Here is a 26,765-nt window from a genome sequence, read left to right on the forward strand (position 1 = left end):
TGTAATAGGCCGAGGAGTTTGACTGACTTCCTGGTTGAGATCCTCCCGCCGCATTGCTCCCTTCAGTCTGCAAGGTGATATTTCATTAAAGCCAATGACTAAGACCTCATTACCCCGGCTTCCCTTGTGGACAAAGAGAGTCTTAAAGATGGGGTCTGACCATCTGGAAGTCATCAAGAGGGATCAGAGTGCAGAGCGGCAGAAATAATCGTTTAACTTGCTGTCCAGAACACCGCCGTGATCCATTTCATGCACATCTGGCCTGTGGCTCCCAACTTAAGTGTAAATTACACTGTGAAAGGTATCAGAGACTGCAGCTGATCAGGGGCTACCTGACGCTTGATGCTGTATTGAGTTTGTTCCTGTCATTTTCTCAGCACCGACAGCATGCAGGTTTCTTTCTAGCCGATGTAAACACTTTCGTCCACTTTGCATTCAGTTGTTGTCAAGACAACCAATGGCACTATTATCGATGAGCTATTCAGCTAGGTTAGTTCTTGATGATGATAAGGTGTTTAAATGCCAGACTGGCAGTTAAACATTTGTTATATCAAATCTTAATTGAAGGGTTTGCAGGACAGGAAAAAGGGTTCAGACATGGAACAAGGAAATCGTCCTGTATGTTAGAGCAGCAAAATGCAAATTTGGCTTTGCAATGTGTCTTGATTGTATGAATGATTGTAACCACCACAGTACACACTGATTTTAATTTTAGCCATCAAATAAAATCAACCAATCAGATGAAATTCAGCTGGTCTAGGGTTAGGGTTAGGTAAGCAGGGTTTCCCCCAGAAAAGTTGTTTAGCCCGGTGGCAAGTGTCTATTTTTTTGACGAGGGCCCGGCTCAGGACAGTCACAGACTGATGGCAGCATTTAAAAAATCTATAAGACAGATTCCATAGGGCCCTACATTAAGTCAGTGCTAAAAGCAAACTGGAGATTTGAAAATACAGTATGACATCAAAGTTTCCAACCAAGCCGTCCCACTGTAACTGTAGTTTAAAATAAACGTCTTAAAAATACATTAAAATATAATTCCCAGTGGCTAAGGCCTTTGAAAACTCTGGAAAACCAGCCCCATTTTAGCCTCAGCTCCACTTCCCCTAAAATGTTCAAAATCCATATAACTGACCTATCATACTATGTAAAGAATTTCAATTTGTAATGGTGCATATCTCAATTGAGAATAAATCTCTTCATAACCACTAATGCACATACAGCTTGGAATCTCTCTCTCCCACACAATGGCATCGATTGGCAACAATGTAGTTGCTCTGATAGCATTATTGAAATATAAGCATATATAGTATATATGCATACCTACATTATGTCTACTGTACAGATACATGATGATAAGTGGACTGCACTTGTGGTCAATCTGAACGATTTTGGGTAAAACTGCTACTACTCTACTCTAATGGGTCTGATTTCTGCATGACATCACACTGAACCCATCACTTATCCTCCACGTAAATTACACCGTAGCAGCTACCATCTCAGTTTGATTGACATGTGTGCAGGATTGCCTAATAGTGGTCGTTAAACTGTTTACTCTGATTAGGGTGACATCCCGACACACTAAACATCGATGACATTCCTCTGTCAGTCTTTCTCACATGCACTCTTCAGTTAGTCTTTCATTCCAATTAACAGATAAAAGGTGCTTTTGTTGCCTTCAGGCACTTTGGAAATCTTGTGTTTGGTTTTTTTTAAAGACCCAAAAACCTGCTTCAGTTGACATCGAGGTAGAGAAGGGAAAACTGTGCTGGGTAAATGTGTTTTTACAGCAACGCACTGCTTGACACTGGCTCATGCCGGGAAGCTGCCCAGTCTGCTCCAGTGGAGGCGTTAGAGGTTAAGCACTTTGCTCGGTGACATCTCGACAGGATTTGAAGCAGGAGAGTTACTTACTGCCTTCAGCTTTTCCCTGTGGTCCTCTGATTCAAACCACCCAATTAGACCTGCATGATTACCTTAAAACTTAGTTTAGTTAGACATCATCATCATCAAGCAGATGGAGTCTTGTTTTCACTCTTGTTGCCTCCTTGTGGTCTTTATTTATCTCACAATTAGTACTTCATTACTTTTGGGCACGGTATCTTTATTTACCATCGAAACCCAAATAATTCAAAATCTCCTGTACAAAATTTTCAATATTACTAATTTTCTTTGCCAAATACAGGAAGTAAAGAATGCTGCATGGAAAATGTCTATCATTGTGAAATATAGGTCATAGTGAATAGAAGTTGGGGTTGATGGTTGGGAGTCCAAAACAACATTCTGCGTACCATGCATTTTTTTTTGTAAAGCCCAGTTCAAAGAAAACCAAAGATTTGCGATGAGACGAAAGTGTTTTAGAACGTTGCAGAGAAAAGTTGCGGCGGTCTGAACTAGTCCGTCTCAGCTCGACTCGAACCGGCTGATGGTTTCGCTGCGACTCAACTGTTGAAGTTGCAGAGGCTGGTTTTAGAACGTACAGGACCTGTTTTCAACAGCCAATAGAGAAGTCAGCTGGTAAAGTCAACTATAAACTATAGAAATAAAATGATCCATAATCCATTTTATTTTAATGTTACAAACAGCTGGTCGAAATGGCAGAGTTTTAGACGGAGCCTCATCGTGGAACTTGTTTTGGTGGAACATGTGTACGTTCAAAAGTTGTCTTAGTTGTGCGACAGAAAACTCAGATTGGACAGATAGTCTAGCTAGCTGCTGCTACTGCTGCCGGCAGTAAGACGAGTGCTTAGGGACGTCTAAAAATTACAACACCGAAAAAAAGATACAACAAAAATATTTATGAATTCAACTTATTTTTTAAAAGTAAGTGTTGTAGTACAAATAAGCAAGAGAGAAATTATAATTGAGATAAGTTTGGAGACACTACCTTATTTAATCATTGAATTAATAAATATTTTTGTTGCATCTTTTTTCGGTGTTGTAATTTGTAGACGTCCCTAAGCACTCGTCTTACTGCCGGTAGCAGCAGAGAGCAGAAGCCAACAGCCAAGTGTTATTTAAATAAACTCCTGGTGTACTTACAAACTTTCCAATAATCGTTTTATGAGTACATAACCTATATGTACTAGTGTAGAAGTTTGGTATCATTTCGGGCATTATTAGTGGGGTAACTTACGAGATACACAGTTGGATCCATTAGCGCCTGCACTAAGCTATTCAGCTGATAACGCTAACTCTCCCAATGTTAAGACCCAGGTGAAAAAAGCTTCTGGGGGGGTCATGGTGCAAAGGACCCTAGGGTGAAATTACTCCGAACCATCACTTTAACTTTTAGTAGCTTTTTAAATGAATGGTTGTGAGTGATTGACTAAGGTTCAGATGGGGAACATTAGATGTCACCAAAAAGAGGCTTTACCTCACTCATTCATTGAATTGACAACTTCATTGAGTTGAGATGCAGAGGGCTGCAAGGCAGTGGCATTTATAGTCTGTGTGGAGGTGGAAGCTCGATTATGAGCTGCAGCGCTCCGAGCAAGTCAAATGACGTGAGTGTATAGCTTCCCGGGAACGTGGAGCCTGGAGGCTCCTTGTTCTGGATGGTGACATCTCATTCTGTCCCTCTCAAGATCTGGACTATAAAATAGCTTCGATGCTGTCAAGCCTGATGCACACCCACTTCCTCCAGCCACATAATATGATGCTCAGAGCTGGCGGTGAAGTTATAGATACAGTATGGTTTCCATATTTTTCATATGATATTGCCAAATAAACAAAATATGACATGTTTTCACAATTTGAGTCTGCAGTTTAGAGAACACTTGATTGTTTTTTGTACCAAATGATGCTCTTGCAGAACGTGGTCAATGTACTTTGAAGTCAGAAAGGCCTTGAGTTCCATCCAGTAATGAATGCAGGTTTGTCATATTCAGATTCATAATGGATTTTGACATGTATTGGCCAGGGAGAGATTGTTGAGGCCTTTCAGGCACAGACACAAATGATTAACTTGCACCTTGGGAGTCAAGCTAATTAAAACCTATTATCATTCCCGGCACCGTGTGGATACCTCAACCAGATGATTAGGAAACCTGGACATAAAGTACATTATTTTAGTAGAGTTTATCAACAGCCAAAATGATGAACAAAAACCTATATTGCATTTAAAAGCCAAAATGTGGGCGCCTGTTTAGTAGTGTTGGGTATTGTTTGGACTTTTACAATTGCGATGCCGGTTTGGTGATCCCAGAGGGAAAATATGGCATTTTAAAAGTAGCCTACATTGACGGTAGCTAGCTAACGGTAGACTACAGAGAAAGTGTGATATTTTTACATCCGTTTCGGAGCAACAGAGGGAAAATATTTCAGTCAACACATTAAGTGGAACCGAAATGAGGAACCAAAATTTTCGTTCTAATCCGGTCCGATTCCTACCGGTTGCGTAGATACCCAACCCTACTGATTAGCTCACCTGGTGGAGCGGGCGCCCATATGTAGAGATTAACTCCTCGACCTGAGGCCCTTTGCTGCATGTCATTCCCCTTCCCTCTCCCCTCTCAAGTCTAAGCTGTCCTATACAAATAAAGGCCTAAAAAGCCCCCCCAAAAAAAGCCAAAATGTATGTTCACCAGTAATGTGTTTTCGGCTGCAGCTCTTGTGATTTCCATTTGCATGACTTCATTAGCTGCCCTCTACAGTGTGACAAACGGAGGTAAAAGTGCTGAAAGGCTAAATATTGGGCATTGAAAAGAACAGGTGAATGCTGGGATTAAATGCATAGAAAGTACCAGCAGTTGTGAGCACAGGGCTGAATCATTTCACGTTGACTTTCTTTTTTTCATCTGTCAGGCTATGAATGGGAATAGAAAGAGGACACTGCTATGAGGCTGCTGACAGACAGATGACCTAGAGGGATTCGGGCTGACGCAAGCAAGCATGAAGTAAAAGCGATTATTAGAGAAGCAGTCTTTTCACCCTCTCACATTTTATTACAGGCATCATAAGTACTGTATTGATCAACAATAGAAACATCACCTTTTTCACAAGAGATACATGTTTTACTTATCTAATGATACAGAAACTGTTAAGATAAGATATAAGATAAGATATACTTTATTGTTCCCAAAGGGAAATTTGTTTTCGACTCTGTCCGTTCCGCAGCTTTACAAAGACGACACAATACAGAAAATAAGCATCTCTCAACACATACTCCCATGCAACGCAAAACATGATCTCATATATATTAGACGGGTACCTATATAGCACATTAACTCCTCCTTTCAATGGCAGTTTTTAATTAAACAACCCTGTCGGCTGCATTCTCCGCAATAAGTGTAGCGCAGCCCTTGCACAATGAGATATTGCACAACTAACATATTGCCCAACCTCAATAGCCTATGTATTGCACAAATGACACAATGCACTGACGTAATGCACAACCCAAATAGCCTAATTGGTCACAATGCTGATATCTGATGAGTAGATGATATCAAGTCTTTGTCACAAGAGCATGGATCTGTCCAACAGGTGTGCTAAGGCCTTAGCATAGTGGCAATACACAAAGTCAAATATATAAAACAAAAATTGAAAACGGGTCAATGTGACCCTAAGTCAACACAAGGGTTAAACTGTGAACAGCACTCTGTTCCTGCGTCAATGAAAAATAAAGATCGAGAAATACAAAAAAAGAAAGAAATGCCTCAAAAGCAATACATTTTGCAGGCAGCAGAGAGAGATGAAGTGATGGAGACAGAGATGCAACAAAGGTTGCTGGCCAGCCATTTAGATACACATCAGAGACACGGATAAAGACAGAGATAAGCGCTACACACCACATATAGCTTCAGATTTTTACAACTGACATGACAGTTCATCCTTCTCCGTGAACCAACTCCTTATCGTGGTGGAGAGGTTTGTGTGTCTCTGTGAACCTGAGGGCTGTGTTGTCTGGAGCTTTGTGCTCCTGGTAGGGTCTCCCAAGGCAAAGTGGTCTCAGGTGAGGGGCCAGACAAAGAATGGTTCAAAAACCCCAATGAAGAAGCAAGGTAGAGATGGAGTGACCCTGCCCGGAGGAAGCCCGGGGCCCCCGTGCCTGGAGCCAGGCCCAGACGGGCGGCTCGTCGGGCGAGCGCCTGGTGGCGGGTTTGCCACGGAGCCCGCCGGGCACAGCCCGAACAAGCTACGTGGCTCCCATCTCTCCAGCCCATGGGCCCACCACCTGTGGGAGGAACCGTTGGGGTCGGGTGCGATGCCACATGGGTGGCAGTGAAGGTCAGGGGCCTCGACGGACCAGACCCGGGCGGCAGACGCTGGCTCTGGGGGACGTGGAACGTCACCTCTGTGGGGGAAGGAGCCGGAACTGGTGCGGGAGGTGGAGCGCTACCGGTTAGATCTGGTGGGGCTTACCTCACGCACAGTCTCGGTTCTGGAACCATACTCCTGGATAGGGGTTGGACTCTTTTCTTCTCCGGAGTTGCCCAGGGTGTGAGGCACCGGGCGGGTGTGGGGATACTCACAAGCCCCCGGCTGAGCGCCGCTGTGTTGGAGTTTACCCGGTGGACGAGAGGGTCGCCTCCCCACGCCTGCGGGTTGTGGGGGAAAACTCTGACTGTTGTTTGTGCATATGCACCAAACAGGAGTTCGGAGTATTCGGCCTTCTTGAGACCTTGACTGGAGTCCTGCATGGGGCTCCAGTGGGGGACTCCATTGTTCTGCTGGGGACTTCAACGCACACGTGGGCAATGATGGAGACACCTGGAGGCGTGATTGGGAGGAACGGCCTCCCTGATCTAAACCAGAGTGGTTGTTTGTTGTTGGACTTCTGTGCTAGTCATGGATTGTCTATAACGAACACCATGTTCGAACATAGGGATGCTCATAAGTGTACCTGGTACCAGAGCACCCTAGGCCGAAGGTCAATGATCGATTTCATAATCGTTTCATCTGATCTGAGGCCGTATGTTTTGGACACTCGGGTGAAGAGAGGGGCAGAGCTGTCAACCGATCACCATCTGGTGGTGAGTTGGGTCAGGGGGTGGGGAAGACTCTGGACAGACCTGGTAAGCCCAAACGTGTAGTGCGGGTAAATTGGGAACGTCTGGAGGAGGCCCCTGTCCGACAGACTTTCAACTCACACCTCCGGCGGAGCTTTTCGTGCATCCCTGTGGAGGCTGGGGCATTGAACCCGAGTGGACAATGTTCAAAGTTTCCATTGCTGAAGCTGCGGCGAGGAGCTGTGGTCTTAGGATCTTAGGTGCCTCAAGGGGCGGTAACCCACGAACACCGTGGTGGACACCAGTGGTCAGGGAAGCCGTCCGACTGAAGAAGGAGTCCTTCCGGGATATGTTATCTCGGAGGACTCAAGGCAGTTGCAGGGTACCGAAGGGCCCGAAGGGCTGCAGCCTCTGCCGTGAAAGAGGCAAAGCAGCGGGTGTGGGAGAAGTTTGGAGAAGACATGGAGAAGGACTTTCGGTCGGCACCAAAGTGTTTCTGGAAAACTGTTCGCCACCTCAGGAGGGGAAGGGGAACCATCCAAGCTGTGTACAGTAAGGATGGGACACTGTTGACCTCCACTGAGGAGGTAATAGGGCGGTGGAAGGAGCACTTTGAGGAACTCCTGAATCCGACTAATACGCCCTCTATGTTAGAGGCAGAGCTGGAGGATAACGGGGATTGTCGTCGATTTCCCAGGCGGAAGTCACTGATGTAGTCAAACAACTACACAGTGGCAAAGCCCCGGGATTGATGAGATCCGTCCAGAAATGCTCAAGGCTCTGGGTGTGGAGGGGCTGTCCTGGTTGACACGCCTCTTCAACATTGCGTGGAAGTCTGGGACGGTGCCAAAGGAGTGGCAGACTGGGGTGGTGGTTCCTCTTTTTTAAAAAAGGGGGACCAGAGGGTGTGTGCCAATTATAGGGGTATCACACTTCTCAGCCTCCCTGGTAAAGTCTACTCCAAGGTGCTGGAAAGGAGGGTTCGGCCGATAGTCGAACCTCGGGTTGAGGAGGAACAATGCGGATTCCGTCCTGGTCGTGGAACAACGGACCAGCTCTTCACTCGCAAGGATCCTGGAGGGAGCCTGGGAGTATGCCCAACCGGTCTACATGTGTTTTGTGGATTTGGAGAAGGCGTATGACCGGGTCCCCGGGAGATACTGTGGGAGGTGCTGCGGGAGTATGGGGTGAGGGGGTCTCTACTCAGGGCCATCCAATCTCTGTATGACCAAAGTGAGAGCTGTGTCCGGGTTCTCGGTAGTAAGTCGGACTCGTTTCAGGTGAGGGTTGGCCTCCGCCAGGGCTGGCGCTTTGTCACCAATCCTGTTTGTAATATTTATGGACAGGATATCGAGGCGTAGTCGGGGTGGGGAGGGGTTGCAGTTTGGTGGGCTGGGGATCTCATCGCTGCTCTTTGCAGATGATGTGGTCCTGATGGCATCATCGGCCTGCGACCTTCAGCACTCACTGGATCGGTTCGCAACCGAGTGTGAAGCGGTTGGGATGAGGATCAGCACCTCTAAATCGGAGGCCATGGTTCTCAGCAGGAAACCGATGGAATGCCTTCTCCAGGTAGGGAATGAGTCCTTACCCCAAGTGAAGGAGTTCAAGTACCTTGGGGTTTTGTTCGCAAGTGAGGGGACAATGGAGCGGGAGATTGGTCGGAGAATCGGCGCAGCGGGTGCGGTATTGCATTCAATCTATCGCACCGTTGTGACGAAAAGAGAGCTGAGCCAGAAGGCAAAGCTCTCGATCTACCGGTCAGTTTTCGTTCCTACCCTCACCTATGGTCATGAAGGCTGGGTCATGACCGAAAGAACGAGATCCAGGGTACAAGCGGCGAAATGGGTTTCCTCAGGAGGGTGGCTGGCGTCTCCCTTAGAGATAGGGTGAGAAGCTCAGTCATCCGTGAGGAGCTCGGAGTAGAGCCGCTGCTCCTTTGCGTCGAAAGGAGCCAGTTGAGGTGGTTCGGGCATCTGGTAAGGATGCCCCCTGGGCGCCTCCCTAGGGAGGTGTTCCAGGCACGTCCAGCTGGGAGGAGGCCTCGGGGAAGACCCAGGACTAGGTGGAGGGATTATATCTCCAACCTGGCCTGGGAACGCCTCGGGATCCCCCAGTCGGAGCTGGTTAATGTTGCTCGGGAAAGGGAAGTTTGGGGTCCCCTGCTGGAGCTGCTCCCCCCGCGACCCGACACCGGATAAGCGGACGAAGATGGATGGATGACAGTTCATCGTCAGACAGACACCATCAGACTCATTGGCTTAGAATTGTCTGTTCGGTTCACCTGCATTCTCATGAAGCATACTTTGCAGCAGTTTTCTATTTCACGTGTCAAGCATCACACACTTCACGATTCCCTGTGGAGGATACTGAACTGAGATAATGTACAATTAGGCACACCCCCTCACTTCTCTCGTGCTATTCCCCTTTGTCTCCATATCGTCTTGTTGCACAGCTTACGCCTGCTTTGAGTAGTGCTCTTTATGTTAGTATATGTGTCCAGGTGCTTTCTCTTTTTCGAGAGGAATCCAGGCCGCTGCTACCTAGGGTTGGGCATCGTTTGGATTTTAACAATTCTGATTCCAATTCTGATTCTTCCTTTCGATTGCGGTTCTTATTGATTCTCGATTCTGATTCTTTGAGGGGTGGAGTTGAAACAGGTCACATGCCTATTTTCACAAATAAGAGGACAGTTTTGTTTTGATTTAATGGTGGTTCGCAGTTTTACAGGGCTTTTTCCAAAGCCACGCTATTCGGATTTGAAACCAAATCCCCCAAACGATTCCAATAAAGAAACGATTCTACTGGAACCGTCATTTTTTTAACGATTCCAAGTAGGAATCGGTTCTCGATGCCCAACCCTACTGCTACCTGATGGTCTGGAGCCGTGTTGTGTGATCCTGAGAGACTGTTTTTCTAGAATGAACACAGCTCACAGATGTCAGGAGAATGAACCTAAGTTCTTCATGTTGCCTGCTTTCATGCATTGTCTCTCTGGGTTCCTGTGCACCGTCTGTGATATTCATATTCTAAAACTGGGACGCCGTCATGGTCCACTCTTTTTGAAGTTTTTTTTCAAACCCTTTTCATGCCACCAAAGTTGTTTATCATAGCTTACTTCATGAACTGCAGATGACAGACTCCTCAGAGGTTGTTAAAAAGAAATCAGAGTAATCAAGCATTGATTGCGAGGAGAGAGCCGGAGAAGGGCCCGATGCTCGGCGCACGCAGCAGACAGCCGGCAGATATAAAAAGGAGACACATCGCAACATGAATCAGTAAATGTGAAGCGCGGGCTCGCCAATGCAGAGTGCTCAGCTGACGTTTGCGTGTATTCATGCCTCTATTACAAGCAGCATGGCTTCAGACTGGAAATGAGCTGAACAGGAATTGGAAATTAATAGTGTGAATTGGAATACATGCATGATGTGTGTGAAAGAGACAAAGGCAGAGCATTTCAGCCCCTCAGCGTCTGAGTTTATAACATCTTTTTCTTTCAATGTGATGTGCTGCTCCATAATAAAAATAGAGATTTGAATGAAGAATATTGATATTTAATGTCAGCATCATTCACAAGGACACAGCATGGAGTGCTCTGCTTCGATTTAACTACCACTTGTTTTAAATAAGCTATTAAAGACATGCTTCCATGTTTTGTCTAAGGAATACATGCACGCGGCATTGACATAAAGTGATACATAACACACCATATAGCTCCGAGTAACTTTATTAACATTTCTACATTATATTGACGGTTTAATGTTTGTGTCATTGTCAGTGACATCCTACATTTAGAAAGCCAAAGACTGAGCTGTGCCTTGAGGAAACTCCCACTCCTTTGGCTGCAAAAGCAGTTTGCATACTGAACTGGTTTTTGTGGAGGTTGTTTTTCGTTCTCCGCTGATTCTTTTTATTCTGTTTCATCAACCCTTGTGTTGTCTTCCCGTCGACCGTGCAACTTTGTGTGTTTTCTGGGTCGAAATGTTGTTGTTTTCTCGACGTTTTTGTCGATTTTTTTAAAACAAAATTGTCACACTTTCCAATTTTTGTGTCACTTTTTTGCTGTTTTTTTAATTATGTTATTACGTTTTTTTGTCGCTTTTTCCAATGTATTTTTTTTTTTTTTTTTTTTTTTTTTTTTACACGTTTTTGTCACCTTTGGCAATGTTTTTGATGGTTTTTTGGTCACTTTTTTCCGATTTGTTTGGTCCATTTTTTCAGCATTTAAAAAAATAAATGTTTTTGTCAATTTTTTTCCTGCGTTTTTGTAGCTTTTTCCAACGTTTGTCACTTTTTTCAACATTCTTTTGTCATAGTTTGGATATAGAAAGTTTTCGTAAACGGGTCAGATTTGAGCCTAAGACAACACAAGAGTTAAAGGTTGAGAGATAGAGCATTACTGTTAGAGCTTGTTGATTAGTCAATTATTTGGTACAGAAAAATGAATCACAGACTATTTTGATTATCTATTAAGTTAAGACATGTTTTAAGAAAAACATATATCCGGTTCCAACTTTTCAAATTTAAATTCTTTTACTGGTTTTTATGGTATTAGTCAGAGATAGAAAACTAAATATGCAGGGGTTTTGGATTATTGTTTGGACAACACAGGCAACTGAATAAGTCAACTTGGGCTTTTGGAAATTGTGACATACATGTTTGACTATTTCCTAACATTGTGTGAATCCAGAACATAACCAACAGAGGGATTGAGTTTATTACAGCAGCTCAAACGCAACACAGCAGATAAGACAAATACACATTAAATAGAAATAGAATATACAAACATCTTAAAAAATACATAACAGGAATAGAAAAATAGGAAGAGTCATAGTAGTAATATTTAAACTATATATATATATATATATATGCATATACAGATGAATAGGATGCAGAAGAATAAGAAATGGTATATTGCACAGGTCAAAAGGAGGTGTAATAAATACATGAATAAATACATATACAGTGCAGAATATATATATATATATATATATATATATATATATATATATATATATATATATATATATATATATATATATATATACACACACCAGTCAAAAGTTTGGACACACTTTGTCATTCAAGTGAATGGGAAGTGAGTCCAAACTTCTGACTAGTACTATATGTTCAACAATATCTGGCGGATTGTGTAATATAGGATTATAATGGAGATTAAAATGGTCCAGTCTGAACAATAACTAAACACTCAGTGTTTAACTACTACCAGAGGCAGTTACATATCATCCATAAAGCAATATACTCCAAAGCAGAGACTTACTGCCACTGCCTGCATGATACATATGACATTTTCCTGTATATGCCCATGTTTTTTATGAGGCTACTGTACATTTGATTAGGGTTGCACGATATTGACAAAATGTGATATTGCGATATTCATAATGAATATCGCAATATCAATATTAATTTCGATGTTTCTTTAACATATGTAAAATTACAAAAGTTATGGGAAAACGCATCGAAATAGATACATACATAAACAAATAAAACAAGTTTTCTTGCAACACAAGGTTCATTTCAACTGACTGACAGATATTGGACTGGTCCAACAAGAATAAATAATAAGGACCATGTCTACAGAACAGGACATGTCCTACTGGTTGGACAATATAAAATATTTAAATAAAGAGAACAGGACATGTCCTACTGGTTGGACAATATAAAATATTTAAATAAAGAGAACAGGACATGTCCTACTGGTTGGACAATATAAAATATTTAAATAAAGAGAACAGGACATGTCCTACTGGTTGGACAATATAAAATATTTAAATAAAGAGAACAGGACATGTCCTACTGGTTGGACAATATAAAATATTTAAATAAAGAGAACAGGACATGTCCTACTGGTTGGACAATATAAAATATTTAAATAAAGAGAACAGGACATGTCCTACTGGTTGGACAGTATAAAATATATAAATAAAGAGAACAGGACATGTCCTACTGGTTGGACAGTATAAAATATATAAATAAAGAGAACAGGACATGTTCTAGTTGGACAGTATAAAATATATAAATAAAGAGAACAGGACATGTCCTACTGGTTGGACAGTATCAAATATATGAATAAAGAGAACAGGACATGTCCTACTGGTTGGACAGTATCAAATATATAAATAAAGAGAACAGGACATGTCCTACTGGTTGGACAGTATCAAATATATAAATAAAGAGAACAGGACATGTCCTACTGGTTGGACAGTATCAAATATATAAATAAAGAGAACAGGACATGTCCTACTGGTTGGACAGTATCAAATATATAAATAAAGAGAACAGGACATGTCTTACTGGTTGGACAGTATAACATATTTAAATAAAGAGAACAGGACATGTTCTAGTTGGACAGTATAATATATATATATATATATATATTTTTTATTTTTATTTTTTTGTCGCTATACCCACCTGTCCGTCGGTGACGTAGCCAGGCGGATAACACACGGCACCGGCGGACAACTCGGTGACCACCGATGCGAACCACAAACTTCCATCTCTCTCTCTTAAAATATATATGACTCTCGTGCCTTTTTTGTTGTTCGCCTAGTTTTAGTTTCTTGGCATATTTAGGCTGCAGAATAACAGTTCACGTAGTGAAGCATCCTTCGCTCGTTGTTTAGAACTTGTTATGTGAAAGAACTTGGTCAAATAACGGGGACAGTAGCAGCCGTGAGAGAGGGAGAAAAGGGTTCTTGTTAACGGTGGGTGTTTTCCAGTGCAGGCGGATAGGGTGAGTGTGTCTCCCCCTCCCGTCCCCCCCGTCCCTCCTGCACACCGCGGCTACCTGGCGAGGAGATTTGGATTAACACTATGAACTGGCGGTAACTAATCTCCACGGGAAGACAAACGGACTCGTTCTCTCGCTGTGGGATCTCTTTTTTTTATTATTCCTTTTTTCCCTACACCTCTTTGGCTGGAGACGATGTCTGTCCGGGGATACTTTGTCGCTTTTTCCAAATGCACAGTTCTTCTCTCCCTGAGGATTTTGCTTCTTGTGCCTGCAGGGTTGCCGGTCCGCAGCCAAGGGGACTCTAACTCCGACAACAAAGTGATGGACAATATCACCGTCCGACAAGGAGAGACGGTCTTTCTCAGGTGAGTCCATATTTTCCTTTTTTTATTTTTTTTATTTCATTTTATTGTCCTCCTGTCGGCTGCTGCTGCTGTAGCCGAAAGTTGAGCGCTGCCTGCCTGTCTACCTGCAGGCTTTAATTCAAGTGTTTCAGTGTGGGAGAAACAGAGACATGGCTGACGTCTTGTTTGTTTTCTCATTTTCCCGCCGTTGGAAAAAGAGGGGATTTCAGAGGATTAGTCTCTGGAAAACACTCAATTCAGAAACGATACTCACACTGCTAATCTTTAGCAGCTGTTAACGAGAGACTTAGCGCTTTTAATTGTTGTGTGACGGCGCAGAACTAACGGCGGGAGGAGGGGGAAAAGTGTGTTTCTGGAAAGAGAGACTTGGCAGTGTGTGCTGCGAACTGAGGGAAGCTATATCACAAGTGGAAAAAAAACACAACAACCCGGAGTCAATACTGCGGGCTGGGGAAATGGATGGACGAGATGGGAGACTGTCTGTCTGTCTGTCTGTCTGTCTGTGGTGACCTTCCTCCCGCCCTCAAGAGGCTTTACTGGACAGTGAAGGATTTATGTTGCTTTCAAGTGTTGTCAGGGAAGGTCCAATGTAACAAGAGCAGTAATCACAGTGGCTAAAGGAAGGTTGTTTTTCTTTGATACTGGAGTTGGCAAGATGTGATGTGTGGGAGGTTTGGGGGGGGGCATGGGAGCAGTGTGAACAATTGATGGGTTAAGTGTTGCTGTTCTGCTTTCACATTGTGCGGTGAAATAAATGAGTTTAAAGGAAGTGACAGGGAAGTCTGTCTAGACACCGTGATTGACATTTTCTCCAGGCTTTTCTTGCTGACAGACTTGAGGTCAGACCAAAAACTGCCCAATGATGCGTGGGCTAAGGTACTATGTCCAACTAGAGCATTCACAGGTCCATGGTCACAAAATTAAATCAGTCCTACATTTATTATTAAAAAAAAAAAAAACTAATTTCCTTCACTATTGAATTCAGACGAAGCAAGTCAACCGAATTGATCAGATTTCTTGAATAGCCAACAAGTCCTCCAACCATACGATGATATACGTAGGCCGTTTATTCTCTAATGTGACCCACTAGCCTGACGTGGTCCTACTCAGATTCTAGTCAGAATAGGAGTCTGATGCTGCTCCATTGGGCTGGGATTACGGAACGTGTTTCAACCCAACCAGGAAAGAAAATACCTCTGTACTCAATTGGACAGACCTCCAACCAATCAGAGCAACGGAGACAGACGTCACAGAAGCTGCGAGTCAAAGGCAGGCTATGACAGAGTAAAGGCACGATGGCAGCCATCTTTGTCGTAAACAAATTCAACCCAAACGCTCTTTGGTGACGTGGTTGATTACGTTACTGTTGATCATCTGTCCATCATCGTATAAAGCCCGCCCTGACAATTTGATTGGTCCAAACAGCTCTGGTTCGAGCATACTTGCTCCACAAGTCCAGACCAAGCTTCCTGACCTCAAATGTTGGGGGCGGGGCTAAATTTGGCTGGCATCCAGGCTAGTGACCCACAGGAGTATTTCATACATTAACCTCCCCCGTAGCGGTGGCAGAATATACAACCCACAGGAGCGTTTTTTTGTCCTTGTATCTAAACGACAGGACGCTAGGGCGGACATGGGACACGCCCCTCACACTTCCCATGTCGGTGCCCTCTGGCCCCCACACTTACAACACGTTTGAGTTGATATGAATGAGGCGATGTGCACATTACTCAGGTTGTGTCAGTTTATTGACTTGTATAGATATAGGCAATAATAAAATAATATATAATAATAAAAATATTTACAGTAATATAGGGAGGAAACCTAATTTAAATATGCAATAATTATGATCTGTGTATATGATGGAATAGTGTGTCAGAGGCCACCATCAGGTAGAGCTGGGCAATATGTCGATATTATATCGATATTGATATGAGACTAGATATCGTCTTACATTTTGGATATTGTAATATGGCATAAGTGTTGTCTTTTCCTGGTTTTAAATGCTGCATTACAGTAAAGTGATGTCATTTTCTGAACTTACCAGACTGTTATAACTGTTCTATTATTGCAATGCATCACATTTATGTTTTAATTGCACATTGTCCCTTACAAATAAAATTGAAACTGAATTTGCCTTTACCCACTCAGCCATTATATCCACATTACTGATGATTATTTATCAAAAATCTCATTGTGTAAAGATTTTGTGTAAGCACCAATAGTCAACACTACAGTATCGCTACGGTATCAATATCGAGGTATTTGGTCAAAAATATCGTGATATTTGATTTTATCCATATCGCCCAGCCCTACCGTCAGGACGTAACGGTCACGGTTTTAACCACCTAGTTAACGCTGCGAAACGGTCGCACTTTGGTTAGGTTTAGGCACCAAAACCACTAAGTTAAGTTTAGAAAAAGATCATGGTTTGGGTTTGAATCATCCGCTACCTTACTTTTATATCCAAACCCTCTTCTCCTGGGTCAAAGTCCTGTGTTTGTTTATGCATCCACCACCCCAACCTGCATCCTCGCAGAATTTGGCGCTCTTATACTTTGTCACCTTTACTTCCTGCTTTGCTGCCGTATAGGGCACCGCAACTATAAACATTTAATATGAGTCGTAATTGTTGCTTGAACAACTGACCTATGGGAGCGTTTTTTTTCCGGGGGGAGGGCAGTGTCGGAATAGCTGTTGTATCCTGAAAGCTGACATGCACGATGTTTCCATGTCGGCTGTTGGGTGACACTACAGCAGGATATCTATTGTGTACATTATTGGTAATCTTTGGCTAACAATTGAATCACTTCCACTAACCCCTTCACGCTGCTGCACAAATCAAATAAGGACCTGGTAACAGCTACTCGTGGCACAAGGTCTTATCTGACTTCATTTCTAACCAAATACTCTGGATAATGCGACATGTTGTATCTAGAACCTGCACAATTGGAATTACAAGTCACACTGATTTCATAAACTGGTGTCCCGGGATTTCCCAGGGTCCTTTGTGGTCCAGCAGGTCATCAGTATAGTGAGGAGGAGTCCACTTGGCTGTTGCTTCATTTGCTTTGGGCTCACTAGGGCTGGGTACCCAATTCAACACTTTTTAGGCACCGACCGAATTGCCTCTAGATCTAATAAAGCTGTTGATTGGCTGTCTAATGTTACACGTCATAGACACACGCAGGAAAAACTCTACGTTACACAGAGAGACAGGCTCACCTAGTAGGAGCCGAAACATAAAAAAGATTTGTGCCTTAATGTTGTCATTTCTAAATGGAATCCTAAAGTATTGTTTAGGAACCGGTATCGAAGTCACGGTATCTGTATTGACATTTTTTATTTTTTTTAATGATACCCAGCCCTAGAGCTCCCACAGTGAGGGAATGAGACAGGATGACTGCTCAGGATCCCAACAGCAGTTAAATGTAAAATCTTTAACAATCCCTGTCCTGTTAGTTTTAGTAGTGCAATGTACTACATCGGTGTTCAGTTTAAATATTGTTGAGGGCCTAATATATATATATATAAATGCGGTGGCTTTTTTTAATGAATTGCTCTGATGAATCCACATGTTAAATTTCATCCAAGTTTCATCCTCTTGGATGAACGTCTGCATAATCTATACTAACCTATTTTGTGATAAAATATAATGTTTCTTATGAACTAGCCTAATAATAAATAGAAATGTTACATAACCACATTTTGAATTCTAGTTGAAGTTCTTGACAATTCCATTGGAGTACTGTACTGTCCAGACGTTGAGCCTTTACTGCTGTCCTGCTTCAGGACAATGGACAGCGTCCAGCCCTGTCTGTAATCTCAGGCTGTAAGTGGCAGCAATCAGAGAATGAAGAATGAATCGGTAACAATCCCATGATTCTGCTGTGTGTTACACTGTCAAAGGTCGTTATGTTTTTTGATCAATACACATATTACTACACGTAAGCCGGCCTGCACAATAGAGCTTGTGTTGCAGATGAAAAACACATCACAGTTTTGCTCCTCTCCCTCTCGAAATTGGCGTGCCAATTTTACTCCACTGTTCAGCCCTGCGCAGGTCAATGGGACTGGCAAGTCTGAACTTGCTATGATGTGCATCAATCCTCCAGGCTGAGCAGTAATGGCTGTTTCAGTCCATAATTGATTCACACATTCTGTGGCCGTACTTTCATCTTGTTGGCGAGTGCCCACTCATACAATCACATGGGCTTAAAACGGCATTTAAATCTAAAGCGCGTGCTGTTATGAAGGCTGGATGCTCACCTTGTGATGCTGTCCCGCTGTCTATAGTGGCTGCTTCAAAGTTTATTCAATTTTCTGCAGCTCATGATTTTCTCACAACGTCAGGCTCTTTTATTTTCAAAGATAGCTGAACTCTTTATTTCCGGCGAGTGTTTAATTTTAGGTCAATTATCGTACAAATCATGTTTGCATGGCTTTTGACTGCCGTGGTGTATTATATTTGTTTGAGCTATAAGAGTTGGCTTTTTTAGCAGCAATGATAGGTTGCATATTTTAAAGTTTACACTGTTTTTGATCATTTTTGGGGGCCTTCTCCCTTAATTTGATAGTGACAGTGATAGACAGGAAAGTGAGAAGAGAGAGGGGGGATGACACGCAGCAATGGGCCGCGGGTCGGATTCGGGCCGCTGCAAAGGACTCGGCCTACATGGGGCGCACACTCTACTGGGTAAGCTAGAGGTCGCCCCTGTTTCCTTTTTCCCTGTGTATTTTCATATGCTCCTGAGACTTACTGAAGCCAGTTTTGTTAATGGGGCATCCAGTAGGTGTGATCAGGCTTCCTGCCAGCCAGTCAACACTGGGTTCTGTTCCTGCTCCCACCCAGGACAGCTTCTAATGGTGCTTACCCACTGCTAGTACCAGCTCTACTCGGCTCGGCTCGGCCACAGTGCCCCCTCCTCCTTTTTCCATTGCAGATTTAGTACCGCCTCATGCGTGAGGAGAGCATGGCTGGTCGCTGCAGGAAACTGCCGTGACCTAACGCGACGCACACACAGGACGTGGAAGGTCTGTTTTTTTGATTCTCAGCATGTGGCTGTTTGCCACTAGCCTGGAAACCCAGACCCATATCCAAAAATGAAGGGTCTGGCATTGAGTAATGAAAGTGGTTTAACTCGAGGGGGCGGCACCAAGCATGCATTTGAAAATCTCATTGCACGCAATTGGATAACACTACGACCAATCACAACATACACTTAGCTACCAGAGGAGCTAACTGGTAGATTAAACTCTTACCTGTGGAGCTAACTGGTAGATTAAACTGTCGTCATCTGTTTCGGCTACAAGGGCAGAGTTAATGAGCATCATTACTGAATGCCAGAGTGACTCGCTGAGCTAATTCAAATTGTGCTCTCACAAGAACTCTGGATTTCCAGGGTAGTTTGCCACAGCCAGAAGACCAATTTAGTTTCTAAAGAAGCTGGAAAACCAAAAAAAGGCGAGTAGAGGCGAGTCGAGCAGGTACCATGTAATGGAAAAACGCCATAATAAGCTTTACTGCAGACTCCTTTTCACTCTGTTAATATAAAGTCAACTGACATCCTGAGTGACGACCACAATGACCTTTAAGACTGCTGTATTTAGGCATTATAGCGCACACAGTACAGTACTTTAGTTTTTTACAGGGTAGTGGGATTAAAAACGGGGGAAAATAGAAAAACAGAGCATGAAAATTCAACAGCACATTTGAAGCACACGGGATATAAGAGCAAGTCTAAAAGCCCAAAGCATTAGCAGTAGCTTATGCAATACAGGCAGGCCACCCTCCATTAGCTAGCCGTGCCAATTTGTATTACCTCTCTAGTCCCAGGGGAATGTGCGTGTATTGCATTCCTCTGGCACAAATGATGTTATAGACGTGGGACTTGCCGCCCATGCTGTGCTCCGTGCTAACGAGCTCCCATTGCCCTTTTTGTCAACTGCCATATCTGAGCGTGGTATCACATTTAAATCAAAGAAAGTCAGAGCTGCCATTTTCCTTTTTTGTGTTCGCATTGTTTTCAGGGCTGTGGCCTAATTTATATGGAGACGATGAATAAATAACACAAATGATCAGTTCATCTCAACGCGATCTGAGCTCTGACTCCACGGTTGATCCGCTGCTAAAAGTTCCAGGGGGGAGGGAGTACGGCAAAACCCCGGCATACATCGTGGACACATTCTGAACATAAAACCAGTGCTTTGGTTCTGTTGTTCTTTTGTTTGTATTCGCTTTTTTTGCAAGACCGGAGGATGTATGTTAAATAGCGGTGTCTTGTAATCCAATGTGGCATGGGCCAAATGTTTTGGCATGTGTGTATGTGTGTGTGTATATATATATATATATATATATATATATATATATATATATTAGGGCTGTGCAATTAATCAAAATTTAATCGTGATTATGATTTTGGCTCCCAATGATCACAAAAACAGAATGATCGAGAAAAATATTATTTAGCTCATTAAAGTAAACTCTTATTTTCTCTTGTGTTCTGAATGAAAAAATTAAGTTTAAATAGGAAAATTATTAAGGCAAAGTTCACAGTTGTGTTTTTTTTACTGTTGATTTATTTAACATTATTTATTTTTAGTTCAATAGTTGCAACATCTTTCCAGAAGTCAACGAGTAATCGTGTTAAATTATGTGATTATATTTTTTCCCATAATATTTTTGACAGAACTTGAAAGCAAATGCAACTGTATTGCTTTTTGTTGATTACAGACTGTACAACCGGAGGCAGAGCACGTCTGCAGGAGACGATATTTTACCAAACTGTGATGCAGTGTGATTGCAGCCAGAACTAGATGAGGGAAGTGTTTCTGTCTGATTGATTGATTGAGCCGGGTTGGCTTCAACCAAGACCACATCGCCACAGCAAAAGCAAATGCACAAGATGTAAATCTCCATTCATAATAATAAACATAAACCAGACTATAGCTGGACTTAAATGAGAAGCGCATTCATTTCCCAAGGCTCTGCCAACACAAATGGGTTTGGAAAGAGACACGCTGCCTCCTGGGACTGCCATTAATGGATGTCACCACAGTGGCGGCGGTGAGCCGCCAACCTCCTGCTGAGCTTATCTGCCTGCACAGAACCACATCATGTTAACATGTATTCCTGTCTCTCCTAGTTGCCGGATGAACCCATTCAGGGTTCTGTTCCAGGCGGAGATAATCTTTTAATTGCCTCGATGTTACGTGTGCATGTTGAAATGTTTGCCTGACACACATGTAGGAGTTTGTGTTCCTACGTGTGGCTTTCAGCTTGTTTGGCGTGTCAGCGCTGTGAATGGAACTATCGGTGCCCAAAGTGTTGCTGTCAGCGATGGAGATTTCCCCATCCAGTCCATGCTTGGAGTTACAGCAGCTCTCTTTTTAAGGGCACGCTCATTTCATTCTTCATGTGCCACGGGCCAAGATTGGGAAGCTGATAATTTGATTTCACAGAGGGATGCTGACGATCCTCTCTGTAATTCCATTTGCTTTCACCTTGCATCGTCTAGCCAGGCTGCCATCCGTCAGTCCCACGTTTTCACTGATTGTCTTCAAAGTTACTGTCCCAGAAAGGGCTTTTCACCGTCCAAATAAAAAGGCTCTGAGTGTGAGAATGGGAGCTAAATAGGATCACTATACAATTTCATCAGTTCTAAAGTCCTTTCTAATAGAGTTGTAATATAGCTGAAAGCAGTTGTCTCATTTAATGAAGCACTGGTAGATGGATTTTGTGCTTTTATTTCTCTGAGTGTTTATCACTTAGCCTAAAGGCTATCATGCTTCTGCGTTGAATCGTCGCCGTAGGTACGTGGAGATACGGACCCTACGCCTGACGTGCAACTCAAAAAAACGCAAGCGCACGTCGCGGCGACGCATGTCGCTCAGCCATGGCTTGGCAGTGTCGCATTCCCTGAACCAAACCAAGGTATAGTTGTCTGCTGTTGTATTTCCTGACATTAACTTGTGCAGATGATCTGGGAAAGAGCTTGGCCTACATTTACACACTCTGTATTGTTGATGAGAATAATCTCACATCTCCAGTGGATTACAGAGGGAGGACTTGCTCAACAGTGGAACAGTGGCAGTTCATCGTTAGTCATTTCTGGAAGAAATCTTTTTTTTCGTTTCTCTCTCTCTCTCTCTCTCTCTCTGTCTCCCCTCTTACACTAGTCTCGCTTTGAAGTGATTTAATTCCACTTTGAACGCTGTCCAGGAAATTACAAAGCCGCTGTAACGAAGTGTGGCTGATTGGACAAGTGTCCTTATGTGAACATTCATTTTTTGGCTATCCAGGAATGTTGAAATGAGCACCAGAAAGGTTAGATTGCGTCGATTGATTTTCATAGCCTCAACTGCCAGCAATCTGAAGCTTTCTGGTAGCAATTTGGTAATGTTGATCATCTTCTGATAGGGCTGGTGCCCAAATAACCAAACTGTTTCAGTCATGTCAAACAGCTCAGGCTTGCAATTGTTCTACAAATAAACTGTTCCAAGATAGATGGTGCTGCCATCTTATTTCAGCCATACTGAAATAAAGCCCACACAGAGACCCAAAGTGTTCCATTTCAAATAAAGCGAGAGAGTAAAAGAAATGCATAAAATGGACCATTTTAATGTGAATCATTTCACAAAGTATTAAAATGTAAGTAATTATTATAAAAACGTAACATAATCGTTTTTACTTTACTGTATATTTTTATTTCAAAATACTGATTTTATTGGTTTAAAAATGGTTCTCCAGAGTCTATGGTCACAACCGCGGCCATCAGTGGTCTCTTAGTCATAGCAGTGGTCAGAATGGAGTATTTAAGAAATCGGAAATAAAGGTGTTTTGGGGAGAAATGCAAAGGTTTTATATATATATATATATATATATATATATATATATATATATATATATATATATATATATATATATATATATATATATATTTCAAAATTCTATAATAAAATAAAAATGAACTCCAAGAAAACTAAGACAGATGAAATAGCATGTCCTATTAATGTACATATTTTTATGTAGTTGTATGTATTCATATCAGTATGTATGTCAAAATGTTGCATTTCTTTCTTTTAATATTGAACACTTTGGGGCTCCCTATGCTTATGCAACCAGCATGGTTAAACCATAATACTCTCACTTACCTTGGGTGTGGGATTGTAGTAACCAGACTGACCCATGGGCAGCACGAACACACACACACACACACACACACACACACACACACACACACACACACACACACACACACACACACACACACACACACACACACACACACACACACACAATTTCAGCAGGGCTCCAGTCTTGTCTGGGTCTTAGAACAGGAGATGGGTTGGAGAGAGGTGGAGTGCTCAGGATTATGTGCTTAAAAGATTCCCAGCTCCACCTCCCCTTTAGCGCCAAGATATCAATACTGCAGGGCACTATGCTCACACACACACACACACACACACACCAGTTAGTGGACCAGACAGAGCTCCCACAGAGGTCATAAAATCTGCAAAGGTATGAAACATGATTGGAAAAGAAAAATCCATGTTGTTTTAAAGTATGAACAAACAAAAAGTTCTTTGGGTAAAAGGTAGTGCGGACTCTGAGCAATAGTCTGAAAACACTGAAACAGAGACGCAGAGAGACACACAATACGCCATGCTATCAGCTGGAAACATGCATGGAAAGTATAATGGAAAGTATCATATAATATATGAATGAATATGAATATATTGTTTAGAGCTGAAATGATCATTTGAATAGGCAAGCATACTATTCATAATTTCACGCACATCGGGATCCGGTGTTACTGGCCTTCACTACTGGTGACACGTCACAGACACACAGCAGTCTGCCACACGGCAACACACAGCCACATCACTTCAGCACCAGGGAGAGCGCACGCCACACATGTGACTTCATCAGTTGGTAAGATTTGACTTTGTAAAACCAGCATGAAAACATACCATCCTCACTGTCATCACTTTGACTTCACTATGAATAAAATGGCTTATCTGCTGTACGCTACAATTAGCAGAGCCTTTCAGCCACACACACGCAAAATCACTATTTATTTTACACACGCAGGACAAGGTGTACCAGACATGCGTCGCTGTATGAACACTACAATGCCACCAGAAAAGAGATGAAAACGGCAGATGCGTGCATGCATGACATCAAATCTGGCCTTGCAGAATACAGCAGTATTTTAAGTTTTAAGTTAAATTGCATTTATAGTAAAAGATACAAAAAAAAAAAAAGTGAAAGTAGGGTGTGATCTTATTGGCTGCTTTATGGGCCCCTTGGTGAGTGTGTGCTAACGTGTCCCATTTTATAAGGTGTTTATATACTGTATACATAGACACCTACAGTATACTGCAGTCATACTATGTCAAAAGTAGTCACCTCTTTGACTTTCATGCATGGTTCTGCTTGCATAAGCCAGGGTTTGATGCCAAAAGTAATGCAAGTACAGAAAATTAAAAGTCTGGCAGACACCCTGGAAAAAAACAAACAGGTTTACTCTTCCAGATGAATATGTCCTTGCATCTGTGAAGGGTTCCATAAAAGGTGCCATTGGATGATAAACTGCAGCATCAGTAGTAAACATACAGTACAGTGTAGCTGCAGGATCTGGCATCTCCTTCCCACGGGCGATTGGCGAGAAGAAATGGGTGATCGAATGAGCATATCGGATCAATGTCAATACTTTCCCTCTGGTTTCACTCAAAAGCCAGCTGGCATTTAGGTGGAAAACAAACCGCTTTATTTATTTTCCGCCGCATTTGTGCCCAACAAACTTGTCCTCTGGCTAAAATAAGTTTTTACTGACTTTAGACTTCAAAGTGAAGAGAGGAGTTAGAACAGGCAGGGCTTGGGGCTAAAACTCCAACACACACCCTTCATGGCTCATCAGAAACAGACTGTGTGTGTGTGTGTGTGTGTGTGTGTGTGTGTGCGTGTGTGTGTGGATGTGGATGGTTATAGCTCTGTGCTTATGTAGAAAACTGTCCTCACAAGGATACACAAGTGGAGAATTTCCAGAGCGAAACCCTTTAAGCTTGTCCTCAAATCTACAAGTGGTTAGTTGAAGTTTAGGATTGAGATGAAGTCACTTTAGAGTTTGGACTCTGTTTTGAAGTAGAGATGTTCCGATACCGATACCAGTATCGATATCGGCTCCGATACTGCCTAAAACGCTGGTATCGGTATCGGGAAGTACTGGAGTTTATGCACCGATCCGATACCACGTAATAAAGCCCTAAAGAAAATCTACGTTAAAGTAGTTTATTTATGTTCTTTTTCCGTTATAACCGACTGTGAAACTGGAGAATAAAAGAAAGTTGTCCGACATTCATTGTTTGTGTTTGTTCATGTTTTACAAAGAGTTTAACCTGAGCCAGACTGACAACAGAGATAGAAATAATATCACATCCATACGGGAATAGTAGTATACAGCTGTTATATCATATCACATCCATACAGGGATAGTAGTATACAGTTGTTAAAACATAATAAAATACATGACCCACTGGTATCGGATCGGTACTCGGTATCGGCCGATACGCAAGTTCAGGTATCGGAATCGGTATCGGGAAGCAAAAAAGTGGTATCGGACCATCTCTATTTTGAAGTTCCCATATTGTAAAAAGTGAGATTTCCATGTCTTTTTTTCATTTTAAAGGCGGTCAAGGTTCTATATAAATACTGTTAAAGTATCAAAATGCTCAATCCACAGAGAAATGTACACAGCCCGTGTTCACTACCGTGCCTTTAAATGAGCTGTCAGGCCTTACCGTACGGTTGTGGTGTCACAACTATACTATAAATAGGTAGAAAGTGGCACTACAATGCCGTTACAATCATTCCCCGGCTGCAATGGTGGTGCAGAGACTCAGAGCGCAGGTACAGAAGACACGGAAACGCTGACCAATCAGAGCAGACTGGGCTTTTTTAAGGAGGGGGCCTTAAAGAGACAGGCAGCGTTTCAGGCAGACAGTATGAGAAGCAAAATCCCAAATAAAAGTATGAACATGAAAATTAGCATAATATGGGACCTTTTAAGGTTGTGTTTGGAATTATGATAAGGATTAACAGAGACCGTTGCAATATTCTGGCATCAGGACTAGGAGTGTCTACTTTCAATTTTAAAGGTCCCAGATAATACAGTATCTGAAGTCTCTTTTATATAGGCCTTAGTGGTCCCCTAATACTGTATCTGAAGTCTCTTTTATATAGGCCTTAGTGGTCCCCTAATACTGTATCTGAAGTCTCTTTTATATAGACCTTAGTGGTCCCCTAATACTGTATCTGAAGTCTCTTTTATATAGACCTTAGTGGTCCCCTAACACTGTATCTGAAGTCTCTTTTATATAGACCTTAGTGGTCCCCTAATACTGTATCTGATGTCTCTTTTATATAGACCTTAGTGGTCCCCTAATACTGTATCTGATGTCTCTTTTATATAGATCTTAGTGTTCCACTAATACTGTATCTGAAGTCTCTTTTATATAGACCTTAGTGGTCCCCTAATACTGTATCTGAAGTCTCTTTTATATAGACCTTAGTGGTCCCTAATACTGTATCTGAAGTCTCTTTTATATAGACCTTAGTGGTCCCCTAATACTGTATCTGAAGTCTCTTTTATATAGACCTTAGTGGTCCTCTAATACTGTATCTGAAGTCTCTTTTAT

General features: G+C 42.5%; 1 protein-coding gene across 4 annotated transcripts in view; it reads left to right on the plus strand.

The window, feature by feature from the left end:
• Nucleotides 1-26,765, plus strand: part of ntm (neurotrimin) — a 184,049-nt gene that overhangs the window by 22,095 nt on the left and 135,189 nt on the right. For 2 of the 4 annotated variants that reach the window (XM_028596286.1, XM_028596287.1), the window contains exon 1: nt 13,392-14,066. In XM_028596286.1, coding sequence (XP_028452087.1) covers nt 13,894-14,066 — 173 coding nt within the window. In that variant the 5' untranslated portion in view covers nt 13,392-13,893. Of the gene's footprint in view, nt 1-13,391; nt 14,067-26,765 lie in introns of those variants that run through there. The other 2 variants (XM_028596288.1, XM_028596289.1) reach the window with 2 other exon arrangements.

This window comes from Perca flavescens, chromosome 13 (genome assembly GCF_004354835.1).
Source record: "Perca flavescens isolate YP-PL-M2 chromosome 13, PFLA_1.0, whole genome shotgun sequence".
NCBI classification, from domain to species: domain Eukaryota; kingdom Metazoa; phylum Chordata; class Actinopteri; order Perciformes; family Percidae; genus Perca; species Perca flavescens.